The sequence below is a fragment of the Martes martes genome (assembly GCF_963455335.1).
Source record: "Martes martes genome assembly, chromosome: 3".
NCBI lineage: Eukaryota > Metazoa > Chordata > Mammalia > Carnivora > Mustelidae > Martes > Martes martes.
Window position 1 is genome coordinate 134,465,446 of NC_137890.1, and position 23,308 is coordinate 134,488,753.

At 38.8% G+C, this 23,308-nt stretch overlaps 1 protein-coding gene across 2 annotated transcripts in view; it reads right to left on the reverse strand.

Moving 5' to 3' along the window:
- Positions 1-23,308, reverse strand: part of CSRNP3 (cysteine and serine rich nuclear protein 3) — a gene marked incomplete at both ends in the record, with an annotated part of 173,988 nt that overhangs the window by 16,010 nt on the left and 134,670 nt on the right. For both annotated transcript variants that reach the window (XM_080798426.1, XM_080798427.1), the window contains one exon: positions 2,592-2,851. In XM_080798426.1, coding sequence (XP_080654552.1) covers positions 2,592-2,851 — 260 coding nt within the window. The remainder of the gene's footprint in view (positions 1-2,591; positions 2,852-23,308) is intronic.

Sequence of the window (23,308 nt, forward strand, 5' to 3'; positions counted from 1 at the left end):
TGAAAGGAGCAATGATATCCAAATGTCTTCTGTTTATATCTTCACCAAAAAGGAAAGTTGCATGTTTTCACTTATCAATGACAAACCAAGCCATGACACCCACTCGAATCACTGCCTCTCCAACTTCCAACACTAAGCACAATAAAAAAAAAAGGATGAATCAATAGAAGAATGCTTTTTTTTTTTGCTTCTTCTTTTCTTCTTCAGCTTATTAAAGGAAAAACATAAAAGTAGCCGCATAAAAATTACAATATCAGAATATATTACTGCCTCATATAGAAGGTTCCTGTAGGTGTGCGGCTGTTCTTAACATTCATCACATGTATAATGTGCTTCAAAGTTCACCACAATAAATCTTCTGGTTCTCAGATAGAATTATAGTCTCCCAGCTGTTAAAAACCACTGCACACAGTACCAAAACCCAGAAAGGTACGACTCCCTATAGGTACAGAGATTGTCTTTCCCAATGCCTAGGAGGGATAATCAATTAATTTTAGAATAGGAAGTAACAGGATAATATAATCAGTTTTCTATTGAGTGAGTCAGTGTTTAACATCACTGTGCTTCTTTTTCTTCAGCACACATGGTCTCATAATTTACCTATCCCACTGGGTCTTTGTTAAGATTAAATTGAATAAAGTTTACAGAATGCCTGGCAAATAAAAATCACTTAATGAATGGCAGCCCTTACTATTGTTTTGCCAATATTGAGTTTGGCGCGTGACTTTGTTCTTGGAGTGGGCATAGAATTGTTTTACAGTGGGTTAGAAAGGCAGAGGGTGGATTTCAGAAGCAAATCTAAGAATTATTATTAAATCAAGCGATAGGCAAAGCAATCATGAAACACAACAATAATAGTGGATTGCTACCAAAAAAATCTTAGGAGACTTCCAATGAAATTTGCCAAAAATATCACCAAAGGAAATATGAGACATGTTCTAGGCTAGGTTGTTCCCAGCTTAATTTAAGCAACTGCCTTCTTACATAGTTGGGAAAAAGGCAGATAGATAAATTGCAAAATACATAAAAACAAAGTGCTTTAAAACACACAGCACACCTCTGCTGCCTGACTTTGTACTGGGAACTGAAGTTACAGGTAACACAAGCATGCTTATTGGTCCTTCAAATATTTAATAAGAGGCTCCTCATGTTCAATATCCTGGACAACCTAAAAAACATTTCCTTTGTCATTAGCTAACGATGAGAGAGTGTTTCCTATATATTGAGAGATTGATAGATCAGTACATATTTAAAGATCGTTTTGCTGGATGAAAGACATTTTCTGAGCTGTGTTTCTCTCCACTTAATCTCTAATGTGGCCTGGACACCTCCTCCACATCTCTTTAGTAAGTCAAAATCCTCTCCCAATCAGTGATGCCCCAAAATAATCTCATTATCTATCCCTTCCCTTCCAGTCCCAGCCCTAACCCACTCCTCTTCCTGGATTCCTTGCCATATCCTCCTCAAAGAGAAAAGCACTATTACCCACAACCTGTTCAGTTTTGTAAGCCAGAAATTTAGGACTCATTCTTAACCAGACCCTTCCTTTCCTTTCAAATCCAGCCTGTCATCAGGAACTATTTAATTTTACTTCCTACACTTCTCCCTCTGTCCATTTCTCTTCATCTCCCCTACCACAGGTCTGTCTAACTTCCCATCATCTCTCTCCTGGACTGCTGTGATAGCTTCTTAACTGGTCTGACCCTGTATGTCTCCCACCAGCATGGCAGCCCTTACCCCCAAATTATCCTCACATCATAGCATGAACCCGATCATGTTATCCTACCAACCGGACCCCATGCTCAAAACTCTTGGATGACTTTTGATGTTCTGAGGATGAAGAGGAAAACAAAAACAAAAACAAAAACAAAAAACCTTAACATGATCTACAAAGCCCCGTCCTGCCTCCTTCATGTATAATCTACTTTATGAATAACCTATTCTTTCTCTCCCTGTTCCAGCCCCCCTAGACTTTGTGTGCTCACTGTGCTTCCTACAGCACAAGGCAGTCTGGCTCTTGCTGCTGCCCGAGCCCCTCTGGCCAACCCTTTGGCCTAGTTAGATGTTCAGATTTCAGTTCAGTTGTCACTTCCTTAAGGAAGACCGCCTTGACCTCTGGACCATACCAATTCTCAGTTACATACTTTCATAACCCCTTGCAACTCTCCTTTATAGCACTTAATGAAGCTATGATTTGATTTTGTCTACATGGTTGATATTTTTCTTTCCTACTACTGAGAAAGTTCCAGGAGAGATGGAACCACATCTATTTTTGATTCCAGTTAGCCCAGCCCAAGCATAGGGTCTACAATGTGATAGTACTGAATAACAAATATGTATGGAATGAATAAATAAAATGGTATCAGGTTTTCCACATTGCTTTCAGTGAAGACACTTTGCTGTCTTTGCTTAAAAGAAAAAGAAAGCCTCAGCATGTGGTCCGTTGTGTAAAATGTCCAGTTTGGTCTATGAATACAAGTATGAAAATGGTTAATTCAACCAAATCAAGGTAAGGATATGAGGTTTTGCAAAAAAAAAAAAAATATATATATATATATATATATAAAATAATGATTTTTTTTTTTTTTTACCTTTAATTTTAAAGAGTTCAGCTTTTCCTCCCTGAGGTGTTCTCTCAGCATCTCCCGGTGGAGCCTCTCTTGTTCTCTTGCAAATTCACCAAGAGTATACTGGCGCACGCTGTTATGACGGCTGGACATGCCCAAGGTGCTGCCCCCTTGACTGGGCACACTCGTGAAGCCTTGCCTCCTGGTGAAGTAGTACACGGTGACACAACTAAAATGCACATTCTTAGTCCTTAGCCGCTTCTCTCTTTTGAGGATGGAGGAAGCTGAAAGAGAAAGGAACAATTCAGTGAACACCCAAGGCAGCATTTTTCAGATGAGGTGGAGAATTAGAAAGTACCATTTGATGATATTGAATCTACAATCAACCCTTTTTGGCTAGAAGACACTAAAAATGTTATATCTGAGAGCAGGCGCTGATTTCTATTTCCTTTCTTAAATTTTCTTCTAGCTGTAGTGGAACAGACTTCTAAGTCTTCTATGATGGCTATCTAAGCAAACTTTCAGGAAACTTGCCAGTAGTCTATGAATCAGTGGCAGAATTTAATTTTATTTCCCTTAACATCTTAAGTTTTGGTTTTATGGTTTTCACATGAGTTGCATCACACTCTAGTCAGAAAAGACGCACTACAGACTCTTATGTTCTGGATCTTATTTTTATATTGAGGGCACTTGGCAAAGAAAAGTGTCTATTTACAAATTTTAGAAAATTTCAAAAAAGCAATACAAACTCACAAAAAAGGCTCAGTGGCCCTATTAAGACATTTTTACAACTTAAATCTAACAAAGCTTTCATTTGACAAGAACCACACTTAAATAGCATTACAGACAGTGAGATTTTATTACGAGTATGCACTGAGACAATTGAAGATGATCATGAAATATATCAGAACCTTTATTATTAGTTATAGGGACACTAAGATGCATTGAACATCATGGAAGTCTGATATACACACTGTAGTTGAGGAAAAGAGAGACACACATTATGAACATGACCTTTTTGGAGTTGGAAGGCATGCTAGACATCATCTAATGCAGTCCTTCTATTTTATGAAGTAGGCCAGACTTGCAGAATTTCAGCGAGTTTTTGCAATGCAGATACTTAGTGACAAAGTTAAACTTAAACCTAAAAGCCCACAATGTGGTGCCATATTATATGATGCTTCTCCACTGGGGAAGGAAAAGTTTACTGAATTGGGGAGTAAAATACAGAACTATGCTCTTATATATGTCATTCCCCCCCCGCCCCCCCCCCACCAATATGTTTAAGTTCTAACCTTCAACACCGCAGGATTTAACCTTATTAGGGAATGAGGTCCTTATATAGGCGATCAAGTCGAGATGAGGTCATTAGGGTGGATGTTAGTCCAGTACAACTGGTGTCCATATAAAAAGGGAAAATGGAAACACACATGCAAGGAGGGATGATATAAAGAGACAAAGGGAGAAGTCCATGTGAAGACGGACACAGAAATTGGGAGTGTGCTGCCAAAAGCTAAGGGATGCCTAGGGCTAGCAGAAGCTGGAAATGCCAGGAAAGCTACAGCTTTCTGAGAGAGCATGGTTCTGCTAACATGTTGATTTCAATCTAGTCTCTAGAACAGTGGGACAAGAAATTTCTGTCGTGCTAAGCCACTGAGTTATTGGTACTTTGTTTCTAAACTAATATGCATGTTCAAGTAGAAAATAAGACAGAAACAATAAATTGAGGAAAAATCCTTGGACAGCAACAAGTAATTATAAGCTAACATTTCTGGAGTGCTTCCCAAGTGCTATACCATGCAAAGAATTTTACATGAATTATCTCATTTTATCCTTACATCTCCTTGGGTTGGTATTACCCATGTCTCCATTTGAGGAAACCAAGTCACTAAAGGTTAAATGACATTGTCAAAGTCATGAAACCAGTAATGAAGCTGGGATTCATCATTCCAGGGTCCAGGCTCTTAACCACCATGTCACACAGACAGCTGAAACCACCCTAAGGGAGTTGAATGAGGCTGAGACTTGGTTTCACACTACTTCTGGTAGATGTCAGCTGCTGCTGCCTTCAAAGAGGATTTTGATTTAGAAGGCTGTATAAGACTGTATAAGCATTGAGAGTAAAGGGACTACAGTATCACTTTGAATTTATATAAGACTCTTCTTCCAAAGAGGTTCAAGTTCCTTTGTCTCATATGCCACCCGCCCCACCTCGCGAAGCCTTCCAACCAAAAACAGAGGCTGTTATGATTCATCTCATTGCATGAACTGGTTAATTCAATAACTATAAACCAAGGGCCTACCATGTGCCAAGCACCTTGCAGATGATTGGATATATCAGTGAAAGAAGCAGATGGGGATTCCTGTCCCCATGGAGCCTCCATTTCCAGTAATGAGAAATGAAGGCAGAATGAACAGACTCGGAATGAACAGACTCAGAAGTTTACAGAGTTAAGCGAAATATGACATTTGGGCAAGAATTTCATTTTCCCAACTTCTTCTCTTCTCTACTGTTTCACTTCTCCAGAGGAGATTGCCAGAAAGCAAAGGCTTTCAAACGTGTACACAATTTTCCCATTTTATTTATGTATATGTTCACTGCACATACTTGTACTCCTGGCAGCAGAGACAATTTTCAACTTTGATTTAAAAGCTCTGAACTGCTTCATAACGGTATGTTTAAATCATCTCAAAACAGGGAAGAATTTGTCAAAATGTGAAAGATTACTGTCGAAGGAAAAATTCAACAACCTGCCTAGTAATCTGCCATCCTATCTGACAGTCTCGTCTGTCACCACCTTATGGCAGGCGAGAGCCTCTGGTTTTGGGGTGATAACCTTCAACCTTTTTCACTCTTGATATCATAGAATGATGCCCTTAAGACATTACCTTTCAAGGTCATGACTTTACAGATTAAAAAAAAAAAGATTTTAATGAACTCATTTAAAATAATTATTATAAAAATCTCCCATGAATGACCTTATTACTTATTTTTTAGGTAATTCATGGTAGTCTAGACAAATTTTCTTTTTAACATTTATTTAGATTTGTACCTGTACTTTTAGATTAGAAGAACTCTTCGATCTTCTGGTTGAATCTATTGTGATATGAATCTACCACTTCCCAAAAAGCCAGATTACCTTTTCCCAAAAAGACAGAGTTTAGAAGCAGTTTTCTAAGGCTTTGAGGATAACGATAGTGGCAGACTGTCGAGTCCCTTCCCCTGGGCTCTTGGCATTGCTAACATGGTCAAAGTGTGTTAGGGTTGGATTGGTGTCAGTTCCTATCCACCAAGGTTTATAATTCAAACCTGTGCTTATCCTTGTCCTAGAATTTGCATATTATAAATAGCACCGTAAAAACAATGACTGAGATGCCTATGAAATATATTTAAAAGGAAAGCTTTGAAATACTATAAGATCAGCCTTGTGGGAGATATTTTAAATGTGGCTTTTCTGAATATAGGAGCCACCCACGACTCTCTTCTGATGATTGAATTGGAGAACTAGAATGGGCCTTTATGGACTCTCTCCTGCCTCCAGGCCCCAATTTGACTAACATCACAAAATGAAGTCATAAAAAAAAAGAGTCTGTGTTCCTCAAGCCTGGGAAAAACAGGCCAGATTCACTCAGCACATCTGCCCTAGGGAATCTGAAACCTCCCTCACATGCCTACCTCGTAATTTGTGCCATTTGCAGAGGGATTGAACTCTACTTTGTGTCTCTACAGAGTTCAGAATTTACTTTACCACTGTGAGGTCAAGAGCAAGTAGAAAAGGGGTGAAGGTGTCTTTCACTACTTCTTTGAAAAATAATTAGTCTGTTTTCATACATGATACTGGATTTTTTTTCGTGTCTTTCATCCCAATTTCTTTTATGCCATTCACAGTTACCACTCTGAAGCAGAAGTGTCTAAATGCCACGGCACTACGTATACTGCCCAGGACACAGCTCCTGAGAACACCATTATGGTTCGCACCAGGGTACACTGGTGCTACTGTAAAATGATCACATATTATGGCGACAAAATTGATCTTGGTAAACTAAAGGCATAAAGAGCACGGAGTGACCGATGTTAGTTATCTGCAGAAGATATCCTTCCTAAAATAATGCTTTACAAGTGAATGGGGAGGAGAACTGAGAAATTGCCTAATTCACAACGCCAGGATAAGAACGTGAGTGGATAAAATAAAATAATCTGTGCCATAAATTACATCAAGAGTTCACGAACAGAGTGGATTAGAAATGGAAGCCAAAACTCAAAGTTGGGCACGTGTTTCCAAGACCATCCTGGGAAGCCAATGCTTTGATGAGACAATCAAATTAAGCTCTAAGAAAATTCATCTGACTCTGCTCCACTTCCACACTCATCAACCAACCTGTTCATACAAATTGGAATTTACCCTCAGATCAACAAGACTATTCAGTTGACTCATTAATTTTATCTCTTGCTCAAAATAATCAGATTTGCTTCAGATGTATAAGTCAGTCATTTCTGAATGTGGTTAGTATGTGTCGTTCCATCTGAGACTGCCTTCTCTGCAGGCAAGAGACCATCCTGTCTCTGGGCCCATAAAATTGAAGACCAGATCTTGGACCACTGATGCCACCATAGTGCAGCACTCCGGAGCTAATAATGCTTGAGCAGCAAGCCAGTGACCCTCTCAAGGCACTTGTTCTTTTTAGTGTCAACGACTATCAGCAAAGCACTGGCATAGCCTGACAGGCAGAAAGCAGTAAACAGACCTACATTTTTTGGCACTAAATTTGGTACATGATGGTTGAGATTTTGTGGTCCAGTCTGATGTCAACAAGGGGCAAATTATGGACAATATTAATTCTACCATGGGGGTCTCAAGTCAATAATAAACTTCTCTCTCCTATGTACTGTGCTCAAAAGGAAAATGCCAGATGATTTGTAAGTCCAAATTTTGAGTTTAGTTGTCATTTATTTGGGGGAAATTTGGTCTAAGCAAAATGAAATTACTGAAATTAACTTGTTTATTTGGTAAATCCTGAGCAATAAAAACTCTTGTTTTTTAAAACATACACACCAAATTAATCAGGGGCTCTGGAAGTGTGCATGCTGTTTCTTACCTTTTGAAGAACAAATCAAGATCAAATCAGTTATGAAGTCATGAAGTCTAGCTTACAAACAGAAAATCCAGTTTTACCAGAAAATATTTTGTATAAAAATAAGCCTCATAGCTCAGGTATCGCATCAATTTCCAATGGTTAAAGTTACTAGGATTAATACAAAATATGCCCTAGTCTTTGCAAATGGCCTGTGGTCATAGTCTCATGTCCTTTCCAGCTTGCTATGATTGTCCAGGTTGGCCCCCTCTTGATCAGGTGTCAACAACACGGTCTCAAATCTTAACCACGGGAGTGAAAATGGATCCAGCAACCAAGAAATAGAGGAGGAGTTTCTTTGAAAATGAAGCCTATTAAAAGCAATCCTTCCTCATTCTAATTCTTCCCTTTTATTCTTTTAAGATACATCCTCAGGTTTCCTGAACATACTGGCTGCAGTCACGTCTTTCATTATTTTGCTCAAGTAAGGTATTTAGGGCAGTAGTAAATCATTCAAGCGGGACAAACTCCACAAGATTGATAATAAGGAACTATCTTGGGGCATGAGTGAATGAGAGGCAAGACAAAAGTAAAAACTAATTGGGGATATTTTCTTTCTGACCACGAACAAAATCCAAATTACCTTAAGTGTCGAATGTAAAGCCATCTATTATCTATGGCTAAATCAATGTTACATTATTGTATACTCAGTATGTTATTTTACACTCAATTATGAAGGGTATAAAATGCATACACACAGTCACAAACAAAAGGAAGAGGATCTCCCAAGCGACTAGGCAGGCAATACTGGGGTCTACCCAATATTTTAGAATCAGAGTGCTTTGCATTTCCAAAAAAGTAATCAGAACTGAGACAGAACCAATAAATGCAAGAAAATGTTAGAATCCTCCAAATAGATGGCAAATCAGGGTTTTTTCCCCTCCCCTGTATTACTGCACTTTTACTCTGAAATAGCACTCAAAAACAAAAATCAAGGAAAAATAGCTCCCACTTACAGGGATGTTCGTGATGGTAAATCCAAGTTTGTATTTGGCTCCCCACAGTGTGAATGATAGCTCCAAATGCTTTTAAAATTGTAGCACATCTCTCTCCCAAGGCTCTAAATGTCACTCTTCCCCCGTCTTCAACCAACCAAACAACTTGTGTGCTGGTGAAGGGGCAAACAGACTTGCACCATATAAAATATGATAAACATACATAAGAACCAGCCATCCTTCTGATTTCAGTCCTTCTGTAGAGGAGGAATAGTTTTATAATTTTTAGGCAAGATTAGGTCCTTTAATCATTTAGCTACACGTATTTTCCATTCTAATATTAAGTTGAAAATATTCACAACGGATTGCCCTCAAGACTAATCAACATCTTTTGTGAACTGCAGCTTCTAAGTGAAAAAAATTCAAGATGACACCCTTTTGTTTAAATCACCAGTTTGCAAAACCAAACCAAACCAAAACAAAAACCTTCTCATCTAAGACTGTGTGCAGTAAGTATTCTATCAAGATACATCCAAATATTGCACATGCAATTAAACAAACAAAAAAAAATCAGCAAAAATAGAAATAGTATAAAAAGATGACCCTTGAGGCTGGATGACTAGAGCTTTGTTTTGGATCATGAACATGCATGTCACGTCGTCATCCATTCAGTCTGTCGGCTTCGTCCACACAAGCAAGCGAGAGAAATGCACAGAGGGGACGAGCTCTCTCCTGAGCCTCTCCAGACAGCTCCAGCCCATGCTGTTCCAATGCTGCAAGCTGGATTCGACAGTACAGAGGTGCCTTAATAGCATAATCATCTATTTGCAATTCTCAGCTTAGAAAAAAAAAATAAGATTTACCACCCAAGATTTTAATGAGAATTCAGAAAGTTGCATACAAAAATTAAGTCTAGGTATAAACTTTGACCTCCCAGCTTTGATGTCATAAATAATTTAAATGATTAACTCACAAAGAATGATCATTTTTTAGAACTAGCTATTTTTCATGTATACATTTCTATGTTATTATAGATGTTCCCTCCACTTTCCCCTAATTGTTGGGAATTTAAAAAAGGGGGGATGGGGAGGAATAATTTGTTCTCATATGTATTGGGATAGAAGGGATAAATACTATATTTTAAATTCATAGAATTGAAATTGAAAAATTGAAGGGTCAAAATTTTTAAAAAGAAATCTTGTTCTCTTTTATGTAGAAAATCTCAATATATAATTGACTTAACATCGACCCTCATTCCCCTTGCATTAATTTGATGTTCTACTGCAAATGTGCTATGACCACAGAGTGCCCTAGCCATCACCAGAAAATGTGACTCTTATCGGGAATGGTGAACTGCAAACTAAAACAGATTTAGGTCGGACAATACATGGAATGTACCACTAACTGAATGATCTACTGATTTTCATTCTTATTTTCCTTTTCTATCAATTCACCCATAAATTTACAGTGACTAGTATCATGAGTTTTGTTGTTTGGTGTGCAGTCTTCCTTCTGGTTCCATTTTGTCTTTATGTAAGACATCACTTAAATAAAACTTGTAAGTTCAAAACCCTTGCTAAAATATTTGAAACACAATGTTCCAGGATAGCATTTTGCTAAATTTAGATCCCGCATTCCGCTCACTTTTGCCCAGAGCAGACTGGAAATGGGGAACTTTTCTCCCCTGATCCACATGCTCATTTAGGCATTTGACATCATTACCAGTAAGAGCTATTTTTACAGAATTTGGACCAGATCATCTCTTTTCTCTTTTCACACTATATACATTTCTTTAGATAATATTAACATTTTTCAAGGGATCTTGAAGATCTCTACAGTCGATGTTAACATTTACACGTGGAATATATGGACCATCATTGTTATGGAGGTCGTTGTTTGTCTTCCCAATTTTAAAGGGCATTTCTTTTTTTTTTTTTTTTAAGATTTTACTTTTATTTATTTGACAGACAGATCACAAGTAGGCAGAGAAGTAGCCAGAGAGAGAGGAGAAAGCAGGCTCCCCGCTGAGCAGAGAGCCCGATGTGGGGCTCGATCCCAGGACCCTGGAATCATGACCTGAGCTGAAGGCAGAGGCTTTAACCCACTGAGCCACCCAGGCGCCCCAAGGATATTTCTTGAGTGCAAGCATGTCCTATTACTAATGAGTTAAAGAAAACATTATCCTGTCCTGGGACATGGAAAATAATAAATTGTTAAATAATGTAATCAATTAAAATATGAATTCTAATAATCACTAAGATCCATTGTATAGATTACATCCGTGAGTATCTGCATTTCTCAGTTCTTCCATTAATATTTTCAGAATTATGTTTATCTACCTCCAAGGAATATTACCAGGAATAATTACCTTTGTTAAAAGCCTTAAAAATCACAGATGGAAAGCATTATATATGCAGAGTACTATCTTGGTGATGCTGTTAAACCAAATAAAAAGAGTATCCCTTTATTATCAGTGAGAAAATAAGGACCACCTACTCCCCAGCTTGTTTCCTTAATTTCTAATATGTGCAATTAAACCTTAAAACATCAGACTTAGGAAACACATTTCACTACTACTAGAGTAACAGCCATTTCCAAAATATATAAACTTATACTCTCATTTTATTAAAAATCTCAACAAGGATACCATCTTAAGACCATACTGTTTCTTACTGGTGAAAAGGTAGTCATTACTCCACATAAATAATCGTAGCTCTGGCTGCAGTCCAAGATGTGAGCACTTTCCTCTGCTGTCTCAGCAATTCTCCTGATGTCAAAGACACATTAAAATAAATGGGAACCATATGGCTCCACAGCAGAATACCCGTACTCTTACAACCGAGAGGGCAATGCAATTCATTACCACCATCGGAGAAATATTTGGGGGACATGGAATATCTCAATGCAGAATAAAGCTGCATGAGGCAGGCCATTTGATTAAAATCTGCACACAATGACAGAGGAGACGTTCGCTGTTCTTCGGCTCTTCGAACCTGTTTTGCTGCTTTTTACATTTTCTCAGTACCACCGTGAGCCTTTCCTGTTGTAAAAATTAAACAGCACTTTCCACCTGCTCAATGATTTTCCCATACAGTATCTCATCTGTTTCAACAATATAGCCCCATCAAGCCTAATATATCATGATAATACAGGTCATAACATCACTGAGCAATAACGAAAACCAAAACAAAACCAAACCTTCAAACACAAGACAACAAAACTTTTCTAAGATCCAGTCATTCAGGAAAGCAACACTGGATCAAAGATTATATGCTGAACTTTGACCTTTGCCAGGAAGGATGAAATCTGGAAACATTTTTTTTTAATATGTTAGACTAAACAGCCTTTACTATATTTATCCCAAATAGAAATCCAAACCACTGAGAAACAGAGAAAGAAGAAACTCATCAATGCTGTATTCCGGGTTGCATATGTCAGAAATCTAAGTTTAAAAAAGAGATGCAGGGCTGCAAAGGTGGGAGGAAAGATGAGGTTGGGAATGCAAAGGGAGGGGCGGCTGTGGTTATCGAGCTGCCATTTCCTGGCTGTCAATGAGTGATTGGGGAGGACTGTAAACATCAAAAAAAAAAGGGGGGGGACTTTTAACTATGATTTTTTTTCTATAAATGTACATATAAATGTACATATTGAGCATATGTTTCAGGTTTTTAATATTGCCCTTGTTGTCTGCTTTAAATATTTTTTAAAGCTATGAATTGCTTCAGCATAATGTCTGGCATAGAATTATCATCCAGTATCTACTAGAAAAATAAAATTAAGACTCATCTCAAATGTCAACTCCAGAAAGCCTTTCATGGACCCCCTAAGAAAAAGGTGAGTGCTCTTTCTACACATTTTCAGATCATTTCTGCCTTGGTACTGATAATATGAGTGTTTCTACTCTACTACCAGCTTTGGACGAGGCGTACAAGGACCATACCTTACTTTCTGGGGACCTCTCAGCATACAACACACCAACACACTGCTGGACACCTAGGACTTCCTTGATTAGTGTTTGTTTAACTAAATTAGATGAATGAATAACTGAACTCTGGGCCAAGCACATATTTACATTTCCTAAATATGTTTTCCTTAATTTTAAATGGTAAGGTGACATTTAACAGCTTTCCCCTGAAGCTCCAGCCAGGGTCAACATGCCTGCCTGCCCGCCTGCCTGCCTTCCTTCTTTCTAGTCACTTTATATTCCTGGGGTACTTTTCAGTGCAAAAATGTATATTGGAGAGAGGACACATCACCCTCATGGCTCGAGGGTACACATAACTTTTGTATTAGAAACCATTTGAAATACACTACATTTTACATATCAGAAGATCTAACCTAACAAACCAACTCTGGCATCATAATAAACCTCTAAACAATCCATCAATAATGAGCTTGTAAATCCGACTCTACAAAGCAAGCAGTTGGTAGGGAGAAGAGTTACCTGAGTATTATAATATGATTTTGAAAGAGAAATCCTGCTGATAAAATATCGACTAATTAATATTGACCTCCAGCAAAAACATGACTGAAATTCCCGCCTTTAGCAGTCCCTTAGTGATAGATCTACAAAATGATTCTCTCTTAGTATTTAAATTGCCATCTTTGCCTCAGAGCAGTACTGTCCTGTAAAAATAAAATCATGTTGCTCAAAATTTATTAATTTCCTATGAAATTTTATGAAATTTCCTATGAAATATATGCCATGTTGTAAGACAGATAATTTTTCTCTTTTTGGTGGGAGTGGCAATGAGACAAGTGAAAAGCCCAGATGACTTCCTGAGACAAGGAGCAGAAATGAGCAAGCAGAATTCTAAATTTTTGCTAAAATAATAGAAACAAGGGAGAGCCAAAACAATATGGGCTAGAACAGAAGCGGAACGAGGGCAGAAATCTGTCATGTGTGGGACGGATTTTTACCCTAAAGCTAAAGAGCTATCCTGTTGATTTTCATGGATGGGAGTAAAGACAGGAGACTCCTGGGTCCAAAACAAACTTTACTGTTCATAGCACAGTAGATAGCAAGAGCATCATGTCTCTGTTGGTATTTTCTTGTCCTCAGATTGTCCACAGAGGCAATATGGAGGGACCAGAGAAATGCTATACATAGTAGGCGTGCACTGTACCAAAGGCCTAACGAGCTTGAGAACCCACTGGTTTTTAGCCTGCAATAAGCAATCCTTTTCTTTGTCCCAGGAGGAGACATAACCTCATCCCTCAAGTTTGCTTCCTACAAACCCAACACTGAGAAATGGCCCTAAGAAAGGGGGGTCAAGGCAGCACATCCTTGACATCCTCGACACAAAGGAATGCAAAAACTTATGGAGGAGTGTTTCCCAACAGAATTTTTATTGATTTTGTTCATTCATATATCCCAAGCACCTGGAATAGGGTCTGACATACAGTAGATACTCAGTACCTAGCTGTTTAATGGATGAGTTGGATTTATTGATAGGCTTCTACTCTTATTAAACACTGTAATTCCTGTGAAATGATCATTTCACAGGCATGCATATTGTAACTACCACTTAGTATGCAAAAGGAATATTCATAACACACAAAGAAACAATCTTTTCTGCAAAGTGTCTATGAACTAAAGAGTTTCTTGAAGAATGCTTAGTGAGGTATTTTTATTCCTATTAAGTAGAGCATTTTTTCCCTAGGTCCCTTCATAGCTCAGATATTCTTCCCTTCATGAATATCTTGCCGAAGGAGAAAATCAGTCCAAAGATCTTTAGAACTATATATATATATATACACACACACACATATATTTTTATGTGTGTGTGTGTGTGTGTGTGTGTGTGTGTGTATTCATTCATTCTTAGGTATCTCCTGTGTGCATAGCAATCCCAAAGGATCCATGTTTGCCCTTTTTTATTCTACTCTTATGACATGTGGGTTATTTGTTATAAGAAATATATTTTGTTTTTCCAAAGCCAAATGTAATCTCAGGTTTGGACTATATAAGGAAGGAGGGAAAGAAAAATGAGGTTTCTTTTCCTTCTACATTTTAAGAGTTTACATTTCTAGGGATGGAAATAAAAACTCAGCAGAGTAATGAGTATACTGCATTTTGCAAAAGCAGGATTCGACCTCTTCTACCTTTAAAGAACATCACTTCTCAATGACTCCAGTTTTGTCGTCTGGACAAAACTCAAATTCCAAAACCTGGTTCTCAGCATTCTCTACCGACCGGTTCCTCTGACTTCGTTCTCACATAGATATGGTCTTCAGTGTCTCTGAGTTCAATTTTTAAGTGATTTACACCACCGAAATATTTATCATTGACCTCGCCAAAGGCCATGGCAAAAACCAAAGGGGCTCTTGGAGTTTTGAGTTGGAGAATGAAAAGTGAGAAGCAGAATCAGTTTAAGGGAGACCCTGTCTTTGCCCCCAGACTTCTGGTCTTTGGTGAAGGATTCAGTAAGGATAACACGGGATGTTTTTTGCGTGTGTGACTAATCTTGGGAGGGTTGAGGGACTACTACTATTCCCAGATGGCAATGGATATAATTACTTTCCTTCAAGAGCTACGCCTTTTTCTTTAGTAAGTCGTGGGAATTGAGAAAGTCTGGAGGAGGCTGGAGGTAGCTTTGAACAAAGAATTCTTTGGGGAAGGGAGGAGCAACAATCCAAGGGTGCCCCAGGACAGCTTGCGGGTACTGGGGAAAAATGAAAGAACCTGTGGTCTAGTTTAAAATGGCAGGAAATCCATTACTACAGCAATACAATTTCCATAATTTATACATAAAATAAGGATGTTGGTATACATGCCAATTGTGCTGATGGAGGTGTGACCACAAAAATTTGGGAAACTACCAGTACACAAGACACTAAACTGTCTAAAAGACAAAATTGGACACTTTGAAGGTATTGCATCCATCAGTGAAATTTTATTTGTATGTTTAGCATGTGCCAAAGACCTTTCTCATTGCTCTATAGGTATTCATTCACTGAATCCCCAAATCAATGCATTCATGGTTTGAATGGGTAGAACTCTATCAATTTTGTAAATGAAGGTGAGGTCCAGACAGGTGAAAGAATTGACCAAAACTTCACAACTAGTAGCAGAGCAGCCTGATTTGAATGAGAACAGTGTCTTGGTTAAGCTGTTAATCTTGACAATATACTGTCTCCTTTTCTTAGTTCGAGAACAGGCTAATACTCTTTCTTACATTCCATGAACAACTGCTCCCAGGACCCCCAAAATCCAGAATTATGGCAATGATAATCTAACTGCGTTATTAAGAAAAGAGAAAGATGGGGCGCCTGGGTGGCTCAGTGGGTTAAACCCCTGCCTCTGGTTCAGGTCATGATCTCAGGGTCCTGGGATCGAGCCTACACCGGGATCTCTGCTCAGCACGGAGCCTGTGTCCCCCTCTCTCTCTGCCTCCCTCTCTGCCTACTTGTGATCTCTCTCTCAGTCAAATAAATAAATAAAATCTTTAAAAAAATTTTTTTTTATCTTTTTAGAAATTTTTAAAAAATAAAAGAAAAGAGAAAGAGAGAAAGCAAGTTGCCTGGGCCTTAGAAGCAGTTAGAAGCAGCATTAGTAGGAAACCATTGTGAACCTCTGGTGTTTTATTGCCAGACAGCTAGTGGCCTGGAGCCATAAATCCTAGGCACAGACTTTGGAATCAGACACCCCAGTAGGTTCATTGCCACCTTGGGTCAGTTGTTTAACCCCTGTTTCCTTGTCTGGAATATCCTAGGGCTATCGCAAAGAAGTAGAGGTCATAAACATGAACTCTGCAGCCAAAGCACTTAGTTCAAATCCAAGGACTGCCATTCACTTGCTGTGTGACCTTGGGCAAGCTACTTACTCTTTCTACACCTCATGTCATAAAATGGTTATAATAATAATGCCTACTGCATAGTGTTGTTACAAGGAATGTAAATTAATATTTATGAAGTGTTAAACAATGCTTGGTGCATAGTGCTATATAAGTGTTTGTTAAATAAAAATAAAGAAATCAATAAATCATTCATATAATTTGGATTCACATAAATCATTTATATAAGGCAGTAGAGTGTCTGAAATAGAACGATCAATATGTGTAAACTATTTATTGACAGGGACTGGTCCCACATGACCAGGGCTTTACAATACAAGTGTTTTATTCAGTATTTTATTTATTTTTTTTATAAAGTCTTTTAAAAAAAAAAAAAGATTTATTTTTTTATTTATTTGACAGAGAGAGAGAGATCACAAGTAGGCAGAGAGGCAGGAAGAGAGAGAGGAGGAAGCAGGCTCTCCGTGGAGCAGAGAGCCCGATGCGGGGCTCGATCCCAGGACCCTGGGATCATGACCCGAGCCGAAGGCAGAGGCTTTAACCCACTGAGCCACTGAGGCACCCAGGTGCCCCTTATTCAGTATTTTAAATCTACAACATTCTGAACTTTAAAAACTTTTTTAGGGAGGCTTTTGCATTCTTATGGGTACATTTTGGCATTGAGTATCTGACAGATATACCTGACAGATAATTAATGTGTGTGTATACTGCAAATATATGTGTGTGGGGGTGGGGTGGGGTGGGGTGTAATTTTGCAAAATCCTAGAGTTGTAACTGTGAAAAAGAGATAAAATATACCCTTAGGAGACATTTAGTCTAAGGAGGATATGTTAATATTGATTTTGTGGAGAAGAAAATGGAGGTTCAGAGTGGGTTCTCACCAAGGTCAAAAGCTCACATTCCAACTCTGCCTTCAGGTGGGAGCCTTTTGCATTTCCCCGTGGGCTGTTTCTCTCCAGGTGTCAGCATATTGACTTTGCCAGTCTCAGTTTTGCACTTTCCCTGCTGTGGGTATGGCAATTCCTGTCTATATTTCAAAATTATGGGACTTGAAGGACACTTATTTTTACTCATTCCCTTTAAAATGAACTGATTTGCATTCATCTGTCCATTCATTCATTTCTTTACTCGCCCATATTCCTCACCATTCACCTGTAGCCAGACTGCTAAGACAGGGAGATACAGTCCATCCTCATTATTCATGGATTCTGTATTTATAATTTGCCTACTTGCTAAAGCTTATTTGTAACCCTCAGATCAATATTTGCAGCACTTTCATGGTCATTCACAGACAGGCCCAGAGCACTGAAAAACTCAACTAGCCTCACATTCCCAGCTGAGGTCAAGCAAGGTGACAGCCTGCATTCTTGTTTCAACTCTTCTAGTGTAAAAAGCATCCTGTAGGTGGTATGTTTAGGGCCACATTATTTGCACTTTGGGGCTTTCTCTTGGTCATTTTGCTGTTTAAAATGGCCCCATAGCGTAGTGTTAAAATGCTGCCTTGTGTTCCCAAGCGTGAGAAGACTGTGATGTATCTTCTTGAGAAAACAGAAGTGTTAGATAAGCTTTGTTCAAGCGTGAGTCACAATGCTGTTGGCCACGAGTACAACGTTAATCTATCAACAATATGTATTAAGTAAGGTGTCTTCAAGACAGAAATACACTCAACAAGGTATGTATTGATCAACGGATGAAAACATTATGACCAGAAGCTCCCAGAAACCTAACCCTGTATTTCCCCTAGGAGAGCAGTGGTTCAGTATTTGCTAATTTAGTGTTCACTGTAACCTTGTAGAACATAACCACCATGAGAATGAGAATCAACTGTATGTACTCTTCCTCTTTGTGGGTCGTTTTTCTAACAACTGATTGAAAGTGAAGTTAATAGAAAGGTGACATAAAATGATATTCAAATGTTTAAAACATATAAAGTGTTCAACCTCACTAATAAATAAAAATCAAGACAATAATAAAGTTCAAGATTCTCCCATCTACTTAGTAAATAATAAGGAATTAGAACAATTTTAAATTGTGGCAATAGTACAAAGAGACGAGTACTTTTCTATACCACTATACAATATTTTCAGAAAGCAATTTCTCAGTTTTGCCAAGAACCTTAGAAAATCCTCATTTTTTTTGAATAAAAACAATTTTGAATCTAGGAATAAACCTTAAGGATATAATCAGAGCTTTAGAAAATTATTTATCTCCAAGCATGTCCATCGTTAACTTATGCATAATACTTACAAATCGAAAACCACCTAAATTCTAGAGACTGTAGAAATGGTTGAGTAAGATGAGGCTCTATCTATATGAAGAGATATTATTGTAGCCAATAAAATTAAGAAGGTTTTGCCGATTTTTAACAAAATACTAGATATTGCTTGCTATAGCGTCCAGTGGAAAAAATAGCAGATTAGAAAAAAATTGCTGAACAACATGTAGCAACTATCTAATACACAAAGGAAATATTAGGACAGTACACTAAAATGCTAATATTGGTTGTTTCAGAGTGATAGGGTTATATATGTATTTTTAAATCTGCTTCTTTACACTGTTATGAATTTTCCAACTTTTATACAATTATCATCACAAAGAGTTGAAAGTTCTCAGACTTTAAGCTCTCCATTTTATGTTTTAAGAAACACTTCTATAGCTTTCTGAACATAAGACAATAAAATTGTTTAATACATTCATGAAGTGGCATTACTATAAATGGGTCATCTTATACCCTGGCACTTATAACCATATGTTTCCCATTTTCAAAATTCCATTAAACATGGGTACAAGCACTGATATATAGAACTCTATAAAGTATGTTCAAGAACCTAAACCAGCCCGTAATGGCTATGAATGTGTCATTCCTTGCCTGTTCTATCATGACCAACTGTAAGTACTAATGTGAGCCAATGAGAACGAGCCTGGAAATATATTAATAATCCATCTCCATTACTATGCCAGGTACACAGTTAGCCCGTTCTTTTTCTCAGGGCATACTCACATCCACTGGATAGTAGTATTTCTGCTAAATCTGTATATAAAAGCCCAGACAGGGGCACCTGGGTGGCTCAGTGGGTTAAGCTGCTGCCTTTGGCTCAGGTCATGATCTTGGGGTCTTGGGATCGAGTCCCACATTGGGCTCTCTGCTCAGCAAGGAGCCTGCTTCCCTCTCTCTCTCTCTGCCTGCCTCTCTGTCTACTGTGATCTCTGTCAAATAAATAAATAAAAATCTTTAAAAAAAAAAAAAAAAAAAGCCCAGACAGCTTGAAGAAGGTAAGTGTGCTAGTCTCTTTTACCCCTTTCATCCTACTTAGGACTTGGTCTTGTTCCTCTAATTCCAAGCTAATAGATGAGTTCCTGCTATTGCTTTGTCAAATCATCCTAAAATCACAGCTTTGTGGCCTGCCTATATCTTTCACCAAGCCATACTTTCTGCCATACTTCTCTCCACCACATAAGACATTTTACCTAAAAAAAAACAAACAAAAAAAACCACACCAAAAAAAACCCCCAAACAAAAAAACAAACCCTAGAAAATTGTCTTAGATCAGAACCCATTATGCCCTATCACCTGCAGCATTGTGGATAGGACTGCTCATTGTCTTCCACGGGGGTAAATCCTACTACCCAGTAATTGCCCTCAGTCCCAATCCACCCAAATCTCTGTGTGCTCTGTTCCAGCATGGATAAATGCCCCCGAAGCATTTTAGGCTAATGAGTAGCTAATACTTATTACCCTAATCTTTAAAAAACTAGGGAAAAAAATGTAGCAGTATTAGCATGATGGGATTTTGGAATGGGTGGGAGGCTATCCATAAAATCTAAGTTTTTTAAAATTTAAATATGCATGTGACTTACATATAGAGATATCACATATTTATACTATACAGTCATATGCCCATTTATGATAAGTATAACTGGTTGATTTTCTAATTTGGTCTCTTGAAGCCAAGGTTATACATGGTGATAGCAGTCACCTGCCTGTTTTGCACATCAATGCTATTAGTTATGAGAATTTGATGGGAGAGAGGTATTTGAATAACATTAAAAACATCAATGTTCCTGGAAAAACATCACAAGACACGTCTTATCGATGGAATTAGAAAAATTGTCCTCATACACAGATCTCTAAAAACACACAGATTATCTTCCTATGCTACTCACTCTTTCAAAGCACTCTTCACCTACACACTCCTAATTTATGCATCTGATTATGAATGTATGATTCATATTTATTCACTCACTGAGTAAATATCTATTAAGCATCTATAACCCAGCAATTTCTAGGTGGCTTCTGCATAAATTGTTAATCTGCTTACGTATGAGTTTGTCACTGGCCACAGCTGATAAGAACAAGTAAGTTCATTTGACCCAACAGAAGACACTGTTGTTCTTAATGTTAATAGGAATTCTATTAGAGCAATGTCATGTGTTTACATAGATTCAGGAAACAGAGTTACAATGAAAAATCAGGTGTGTGTTTGTTTGTTTTACCCCGAGTCTGCTACTCCCCATGTTGTGTTTGGGTATGTGAGTTTGGGAGCAGAAGCTAGAGGGAGCAAAAGGGCTCTGCATAACGGAAGGAAGTGACTTGCAGCTCTCAGGGCAGGCAATTCCGGAGGGAAGAGACTGGCTGTAAGTGAGAAAGAGTAGAGTCACGGACAGAGCCGGAGAAAGGTTGCATGTTTTATTGTAGAATGATTACCCATGACTCTGAAATCAATTTTCAATTCTACAAATCACGTAATTCTGGTTTGCAATCCTGGTGAGCTGCACTGGGCCATGGCCACAACATTTAGATGACTGCTATCATCTAACACAAAATTTAGACCAGCCTAGATCAGTCGTACCATTAGGTAAGAGACTTGTGTGTAAACAAGACAGTATTGTCTCCTATGTCAATCATATATGAATAAGATTAGGGATCTAAAATAGGCCTTTGTCCTGTGGGCGTACGAATATTCTATGATGCCATGCTCTTACCTGAGCACAAATTACTCATTGCCCTTTCTCACTTCTCTCTTTCTTTCTACCTCACCCAATACCAGCCCCCTTATTAAAGCAGCTGATTATTCCCGAGAGTCAAGTCTCAAAATGTGTCTCTGAGAATGAGTTTCTGAAGACTTTGGAATTTAAAATTGCCACTTAAAATTCCCTCTTTCCCTGGGAGGAAAACAGAGGCAGGCTTTTGTCAACCAAGATGAATTAAAATGTCCTGGGTGGCGCTGGGGTCCATTTTTGACATACACAGAGAGAAGAGAATGCGTTTCCGCAGGTTCTGCCCACTCATCTCCACTATGATCACAGCAAGCTTTTCAAGCAGAAGAGGATGACCTCACGGGCACCCCAGGGGCCCCGGCCAGCAGCACTGCTTTGGCAACTCTCCCACTGATTAGCTGTGCTGCCACAGGGCTTCTCAGTGTGTACAGTGATTCACAGGGGGGGACCATTCAGCTCCCTCTGTTGAGAACACCAAGACAGGAGGGCCAGGCCGCCCCTCCCCCAGGGCCAGCTTAAGTGCTGGGACGGCTCTCCTCAGGATGCAGGGGCTGAATCCAACAGCCTGCTGGGCCTAGCACACAGGGGGACTGTAAGCATCCTGGGACATATCACGACGAGCAGCACAAAGCTCTGGACGAGATTACAATAAAGAACACAGATGCACATAAAATAGCACGGCCATCATAACAGTGTTAGAATGGCTTTCCTTCCCAGGCTGGTTCGTGTTCTTTCCACAACCTAGAATGCAGTCATTGTCACCTAACAAGTAGGTCTCTTCACTGCATTGCGAGCAAGGAAAAGGCTTCACTGGTCACTGTATCTTTGGCCCCGAGCACAAGACCTAGCTACTTCCTCACGCAATCAATGTTTTTACTCTCAGAGGCCATCGCCAACTTCCCTGTGGGGGGAAGCCACCCGCCCATCCTTTCCCTCTTCTATTTTTTGTCAGAGTCCCTATCCCGGCCTGATATTATGTATCAGTCTATTATCTACCTTGACCATCAGTATATAAGCTTTGTGAGAACGGGACCTTTCTCAGTCTGACTCACTACTGCACCATTGGTGGGTGCTTGCCAAGGACAGTCTGTTTAGACTTCACTTACTAGTTCAATTAACAGATATTTACTGAGCACCTACTATGTGTCAGGCACTATCCTCAGCACTGAGGAAATGAACAAAGGCATAAGACACAAGACCTGGTATTCAAGAGGAAATGGGTAAACAGGCTAGTTCAGACCTAAGTTTAAATCTTGCAATAGGGAGACTGGATTTTATTCTGTACTCTGTAGGGAGTCTCAGAAAGCTAGTGAGCTGGGGGATTGGAGTTATTACGTGGAAAACAAAGAAAGGCATTAGAATGCTGAATAAAGCAAGACCCAGGAAGCTGCAAATCTCCGAAGGGATTGCTTTCTTTTTTTAATTAAAAAAGTGTCTGAACATTTCCCATGCAGGTTCATAGGAAATCCTGGAAAAAATAACAAGATCAAAATATTATTAATGGCAGAGTTTGAGGCTTCGTGATAAGCCGGTACATTCTTTCTTGAAGATAGAGACTCAAAACCTGCTGGCTGGCGGGAGGTTAATGCTCCTAGTCCAACAGTTGTGGGTGATTTAAATGATAGAAAGAAACAGTGAAGGACAGTCCTGACTGCCTTCCTTTGCACAATATTATTGCATTATCAGTCCTCTGGAGTAGGCCATCCCTAAGTTTAAATCACTTGATGGTATTATCTGGTAATGACTAGGATGAATGCTTTAAGAGACATTACATAAGCTTAACCCTGTAATCAATGTCTGGTTCACTCAGGTGGTCCTTCTCCTAAGTTTACGGTGACAAGAACATTTGCGTTAAATATGACATAAAGTTGTTCAAATA